The sequence below is a fragment of the Dunckerocampus dactyliophorus genome, chromosome 2, assembly GCF_027744805.1.
Source record: "Dunckerocampus dactyliophorus isolate RoL2022-P2 chromosome 2, RoL_Ddac_1.1, whole genome shotgun sequence".
NCBI classification, from domain to species: Eukaryota; Metazoa; Chordata; class Actinopteri; order Syngnathiformes; family Syngnathidae; genus Dunckerocampus; species Dunckerocampus dactyliophorus.
Window position 1 is genome coordinate 11,020,418 of NC_072820.1, and position 7,490 is coordinate 11,027,907.

Genomic DNA, 7,490 nt, shown 5'->3' on the forward strand with positions numbered 1-7,490 from the left:
TAGAGAGTAATTATAGTTTTGCGTGCAGAAAACAATCCAAAATAATTCTAAATGACCAATGGATGGTACTTATTGTTGATGCAGACTTCCCGTACATCCTGGTGAGACAGAATTCAATTGTGTTTCTCACCTTCAAATTGCGGCCTTGACTGCATTGATTGGTTGACTGCGAATGTTCCACTTTCTTCCTGTGTTATCGTGAATTAATTCAATGGGGAGGAAACAAAAACTGCCATTTAAACTCTTGTTTGCAGGTCGTGTCAGCACACTGCGCTGTACCATGTCCATATTTTTAACTGGTGAATTACGCACAAATATGGTATGATGTAACACTATTTAAGTAGCTGACACAGCTATCGTCATCTTACCTACACACCACAAGCTTCATCTCAGTTTACGTGATCTGAAATGAGCGGTGTCCCTTGTACTGTAATGCTATGTAAACACACGGAGAGAGAACATTGATGCTTTGTCAAATGGCCAGCATTTATTAGTCAGTGCCGTCCTTTCTTGCGTCCTTTCACAGGTGACAGCTCGTGAGGGCCAACCTGTGAGTTTCCTATGTCGTGCTGAAGGAGAACCAGCTCCCGCCATCGTCTGGATTTCTCCACAACGCCGACGGATCACAGCCAAGAGTTCGGGCCGCATCACCGTTCTCCCGAGCGGCACTCTGGAGATCCGCTACGCCCAGCTTACGGACAGCGGAACATACATCTGCATTGCCAGCAACGCCGGAGGCAATGACACCTACTTCGCCACACTCACAGTACGCGGCCAACCATTGGACGCCGCCTCAGCCTTTTTTCTCAATCGCTCTCTGTACAGCAGCGAGTTCTTCAATGACACAAACCTGAACAGCACTCGGGTTTTCCTCAAGTTTACCTTGGACCTGACAACCATCCTGGTCTCCACAGCAATGGGTTGTATCACCTTCCTCGGGGTGGTCCTCTTCTGTTTCCTGCTGCTGTTCGTGTGGAGCCGAGGACGCGGCCAACGCAAGAACAACTTCACAGTGGAGTACTCTTTCCGGAAATCTGAGCCCACCACCGGGAGTTCTTCGGGAGGGACCAGGAAGTTCAACATGAAGATGATATGAAACAACGCAGCCAGGGGTCCCTCGGGGGAGGCATGAGCACGTCCCAAAAACGTGTTTGACACACGCAAACGCACACAGCTGTTGACTCGCACAAAAACAACGTTTTGGCTCAGTTGAAATCTAATTAGCCCCGGCTCAGCCTATATTAATTATAGTTAAGAGTTGAGTCATAAGTCTAGTTACATTTCCCATTTCTGCTCCTTTGCAGTTGGGAGATCTAAGAGCCTGTTTCTAGACTTTTTCGCTATCAAGTGAAGCAGGCCTTGTTAATGAGCATGCATTGCAGGTTGAGGTATAAGTGATACTTCCATACCACCGAATGTTCATGAGTCAGATTGTCTACCCTTTCTTCCAGAGAGGTCAAATCCTTCATGAATGTTACCATTTGTAATGTTTTCCACATTAAATTCAGGCTTAAACTTATCAAAGAAGCTTTGAATTGACAAATAAAGGATTTTATTGGGCTATATTGCGACAACATTAGCTGTGTGAGTTTGGGACGAGCACACTGGCCGAGAATTGCCATGACATCCTGTGTCCATGGCCCGTCGGACACGGGACGCCGTGGTAACCATTGTAACCAACACAGCAGAGAGCACTGGGACTAGAGGGTTTCCGGGTCAAACAGGATCGAAGGAAGAGGTCATCTTCTTCCTCTCTTCGGCATTAAAAGCTACACAGTGAGCTGTAATCGACAGGAAAGTGGTGACCTTTTGGCCCCCGGCCCTCGTCCCTGCTCTCTTCTGCGTGGGTGGACATCTGACCTTCCAAGCGCTGCCAGGGGGGAGCAGCCTGGAGAGTTGGCACCTAGTCAGAGGCAGACAGAGGACACACAGCGGTCCACACACGGACACAAACACACACGCACGACAAAGCAATGAGTTTTTAGCCAACACACCTCGCAGCACATGGACGTGAGATGTTCTCTCAGGAAAAGCCGAATTACTACAGTGGGTAACAGCTATAACATTCCAGCAATAATGTGTGCAGAGCCATGAAAATGCAACTCATTCCCTGGGGATGTACATTTATGCGGGATGAAACTAAGCCATAGTAATTGCGCTTGTTTTTATACAGTAGTTTCAATTCGATGCCACAAACGCAGTATAATTAAAAGTATAATTAACAGTCTCTTGGCTTGCATGCACTTGTCCATCCATTAAGAGCAACCATAAGCACATAAAATGCACTCAGTCGCACCACAGTGAGACCTGACTGCTCTTTCTCTGTCTCTGACGTGGCCCAGTGTGCAAATGTCTCTGCCCCCCTAGCCCAGTGCATCCCCCCCTCCTCACCCTCTACCTTCCCCATACACCCCCACTGGGTCCTCCTTTTGGGAGGGGTCCCTGGCTGGAGACTGCGGATTCAAAATGTAAATGAAGTCGTGTTAACCCTACCCACGCCATCTGCATCGTGTAGTGGAGAGTCGTACCGTGGTTTTTGTTTTTTTGCAAACCGCTTTTCTCAGAGCTGGTTTGTTGTTTGTCCTCCTGATTTCAATTCCTCTGTTGTCGTCGTATGTGACTTTCACTGCTGACCCCTTTTAACGCTCCCGTTCATCCGTGTTGGGCTGTTCTGTTCTCAACATATTAGCTAAAATAGGTCTTTATGGAAAAAGTAAGGTGTAGCAGTTCAACCGTGCATGCGTCATTTTATTTAAATTTCAGGTGGGTATGCACTTAATGCACTGCATAGAGCGGTGCCAAAGCGATGCCAAAATTCTTTTGAGTCAGCATTTTCTGTATTGAACAGCTGTTTGTGCATGTGTTAAAAATATGATGAATAAGAGAAGCACATCACTCAGTACGTTTGCATGCACTAAATAAGTCAGATTACTGAAGTAGTTAGGGTTTCCAGATTTCACACCAAAGCCTGACTTCCTTGTTTATATGCGTTTTCTCCACTGCGATTATCAATTATTGTGCCTCCCATAATGCTACATCGCGCTTATGCTCTTTTTAGCGCGGGTAAATGTTTGGCTTTTCCGGTTGACCTGTTACGTCACACATAAACAAAACGTGTTGCCAAATCTGCTTATTAGAAGCGACTTCGGCCTTGTTTTTTCTAACGTCGCTTCCAAATTCGTACGTTCCCTGTTGCTTTAGGCTTGTTGGCTGAGAGCTAGTTGCTTGTTTCTCTCGCGAGACCTTGCAACTTCTGCTTCTCGGCTGCCAGCCGCTGCAAATATGCACGAGAAAGACTTATACAGATACTTTTCCGATCAACTATGTCTGCGTTGAAGTGATTATTCAAAACAATTACCTGCCAGACACAACTGTTGCCCTCTATTCAACGTATGACGAGCATCTTGACCTGGATAGCTAGCAGTTTGCGCAAAAAGAATACAGGTCGCCGCAGCGTGATGGATACTTTTTACATCACAAAACATGACCGTTCTTCCATTCGTGTTTACGCATACATTGAACAGCTACAGGCAACAACCACTGACTATTGACACATCTTAGCTTGAACTGCTACTAGTAATACAATTAACTGTGGTTTGCGTCCCGCCCTGGAGAATGGCGGGAGCGCAGAACGCCGCCTCCACTCCAGTAGACATGGAAGAGACCAGTTTCCAATCGCATAATCCGGGTATGTTAATCTGACTTTTAAAAAGTCAAACACAATCTAATTCAAGTGTTTACATGCGTGTGTAAAAGCTAGTTTTACGCCAATTCCTGCAATTTGTTTTTTGAGGTGCGCCTGCGCTCTTTCACACACCCTCTCCGACATGAGCTGGAGCATCTCAATCATGTCGCATAATTAGAATTGTAAATTATATTATTCATGTATGTAAAATGATTAATTAAATCATGTATAATTTATACATTTTTTTCTGTTTTTGATTGAGCTGATAACCTGCTTTAATATGTAACGTTAAAATAAAAGTTTTAAATATATTTTTTAATAATAAATAAATAAGATGTATACACTTAATTATACATATTAGAATACACTTCATACAGCTTTATAATCATCATACAAATGCTCAATGACTTATGGCAGTGCTCCCCAAACCCCGGGCCGTGGGTCATTTGGTAATGGGCCGCACAGAAAGAAAAAATAATTTCCATTATTTCTTTTTTTATGTTTTATTTTGAAAAGTGGCCGGATTCTCTCTGTTACATCCGTCTCACTTGACGCATGTCCATTGTGCGTGTGCTAACTTTCTCTCATGCCGCACAGATAGACTACTACTGTATTTTACCATTTTTCTTTCACCTCATATTTGGTGTCAAATGCTGATACTATGTGGGAATGCATAAAGGTAAGTTTTGATGACTTATTGAGTGCTAATGTGTACATTTGTCTCAAGTTAATTCATGCTAGCGCACTGCCTTTTACCACACACGTCAAACAGCGATGTAATAATCTCTCTGGAATGTGGTGGGTGAAAGCAGTTCAACATTTTGTAGGCCTACCGCAATGTTGAGAACAGAATTCCCCCATCACGGTTGCTTCCTCCCCCTCAGCCAAAGCCACTCGTATTCCCATCCATCCTTACCTCGCTGTGGAAACTAGGTTTAGAGGACATCTGGAATGTCCATGGTGATTTGCAATGGTGTTATTGTGTGCAATGTAAGAGTTGTTAAGGGTGAGATTCATTGTTATCATCCTTCTCCTCCTCTTTTCCATTCTCCTCCCTTTGGAAATGTTGGCCCCTTTCGTGTTCCGAGTTCACAGTGTTAGGCTGGAGTATGGTCGTGTGGTAGTAGACACGTGTACTGTGTGGTTGTTGAGTCATTTGTTGTCGTGTTATGAATCGTGGCTCTTCTAGACGCCACGAAGCAGTTGTTAGATTAGTGAAGTTTAAAAAATGGAAGGGGTGACCCAGGTTCCCTTTAAAAAATACAAAAACCCTCTCATACCTTACCCACTCCTGAAGCATCACTGGGACTTTCCTGCTCTGGACTGGGATATTTCTCCGGACGTGAAAGCCACTGACTGTTCTGTGTGTGTGTTTTGTTACACCTGAAGAACAAAACCATCATCCTACATGACTTTGACACGTCCTGGTCAAGGTTGGAAAGCGATTGTATCCTCTCCAAAAGAATCAGCTTGTCTGCAGCTTTATTGCTAATGTTTTTGCAAGGAAGCAAAGCCTTTTAATCGACATGGCTTGACACTTTTCTCAGCATTTCTTCCATAAAGCCCTCAAGTCACTTTAAAGCCGAAGCCATCGCCTCACTCTCAGCTCGATTCATCTCCTCTGCTGTGATTCTTGAGAAAGCAGGCTTAGCAATACAACCCCCACCCCACTTATTTCACTCCTCCGGTTCGCCCTTGCCTGCGGTTGGTTTATCATCGTCGAGGAGCTCCATTTACAGCAGCAGCAGTTTCACTATTAGGATATGTTCCAGTGGGGGATGCTTCAAAATAAGACAAACCCCAGACGCCAAAATAAAAAAAAAAGAAACAATGGCACAGCTATCAGTGAGGCCTGAATTATTTAGCTCACTCTGTTGTATTTTCCCCCATTAATTTTTTGTCATTTTTAAAAGGGGCTGTCACTATTTTGGTGCAGAAAATGTACGATTTTTACTGTCACCTTTGAGATTCAGGGTTTAAAGCCCGAGCCTTCTGTCATTGTGACTATATCGCCTCCAAATGAATCCATCTCCTGCTCCAGCTCCCACAGCTGCTATTTTGATTGGATTAGTCTTGAGTTGAATTAGCATAGCTGAGGGGAGCATTAATAGGATGACAGGGAAGCGAGCTTGGCTGATGTGGTGATTACTTAGCCTATTAGTCACATTTCCAAAACAGACCTCTCTGAGGCGGGTGCCATGGAAATACTGATTTCTCTGCCATCGTAATGTGAACCAATAAAAAAAGGCCACAGTGCAAATATAGACACAAATACAAATTGCTGTTAACTTATAGTTCATTTTGAAGAGTCATGTAGCGAAGCTATGATGGCTGCTTTGGTTGTACCGGACCTACAACTGCTCCAGTTTAACCTTGACCAGTTCCCTTTTTAGTGCGGCAGTACTTCCCTCTAGTGGCGATAAGGTGCAACAACAAGCTATTCTGCCGCAACTAGGCAACAGCTTTTGGTTTCTGGGTTTAAAAAAAATGCTGAACAGACCAACTAAAGCCTCCAATTGATCATTGATTGATTGATCCGATTGATCATTAATCGCCACCGTCACAGATGATAAAAAAATGCTTTCTTGTGATCATAGCAGGTGAAATCTATGCATGGTTTTTATATACACTCATTGCCAAACGCTTACCTGCGTCTATATGGGGACCATATGGGGAACAGTGTTGCTGAAACTAGCCGCCACGTGAAACCAGTCAAAAAAGTGTGGTCATTAAAACGGTACTGTTCACGTGGGATGACAGTAATCTTAACACACACAGAATGTCCTCAGACGTGTTTAAAACAAAAAGTGTAGATAATTGTGATGGTATTCCAAGCGGCCTGGTGGGACTGATCAATGCTGTGTGGGGATCGGATTATAAATGGCGTACCTTCATTGAGTGGGGGTGTAAAGAGAGCTGGTTGTCACTCATTCCTATGTTTACACTGTACCTTTTAATATGAATCGAGAACATGATGGTGCCAGAGTTTTCTCATTGATTTAACTTTTCTCTGACATCTCCAATCCTCAGAGGAAGCTGTTATCGACAGAACTCTGCATTTATCCAAGAGCCGCAATACAAAATACAGACCACATCTAATTTGGTCTTGTTTTTGCTCTCTTTGGTTCTGTCCTAAGTGGCCTGTGAAACCTCTTGGAATGGTTGCTGAGCGCTCCAACTAAATGCAGAGCTGATGTGAAAGCAGACTGATTGGATGGCTCAGAACAGGCGACCATTAAAGCATTTCACTAGCACATGAAAAAGAGACTATTATAAAGCATATGTGGACTCTGTGGACTCACTGAGCATCCGGCTGGCTATATGGACACGTGAGCATAAGAGAGTGTGTATATACTGCATCTATTAGCCATATTGTGTCATCAAAATCTGTAGACTTTATTGCCATGTCTGACAGAGGAAAATGACTGTTGACTGTAAATATTGTAGGTATAGAAATAGATTTACTTGTAAGTAGTACTTCTTTTCTCTGGGGATGTTTTGCTCAGACCCATAGCTACTCGGCCTCCATGGGAAGGGAAAGACAATAATGTATAATTGCCAATAAAAAAAAACACAAGAGTTTCTTTTTTCATTGTATGTTTTATATACTGTCTGTCTTGTAAAGTTAGTCATTTTTGTCATAAAAGCATGATGTGACTGTCGAAAGTGTTTTGTGACTCTTGTCGTGACCTCAGAACACACAGCAAGCAAAAGGTCATCAAAACAATAGGAATTATATAATAAAATAGCATATAAATATAATAAAAATTAAGTTTTTAATTTATGCCCATTTGCTTTTTAAAAT

General features: G+C 43.3%; 1 protein-coding gene across 1 annotated transcript in view; it reads left to right on the forward strand.

The window, feature by feature from the left end:
• The window catches only part of LOC129177014 (leucine-rich repeat and immunoglobulin-like domain-containing nogo receptor-interacting protein 3), a 44,233-nt gene extending 36,882 nt beyond the window's left edge, over nucleotides 1–7,351 (forward strand). The window contains exon 4 of the mRNA XM_054767691.1: nucleotides 527–7,351. Coding sequence (XP_054623666.1) covers nucleotides 527–1,096 — 570 coding nt within the window. The 3' untranslated portion in view covers nucleotides 1,097–7,351. The remainder of the gene's footprint in view (nucleotides 1–526) is intronic.
• The last annotated feature ends 139 nt before the right edge of the window (nucleotides 7,352–7,490 follow it).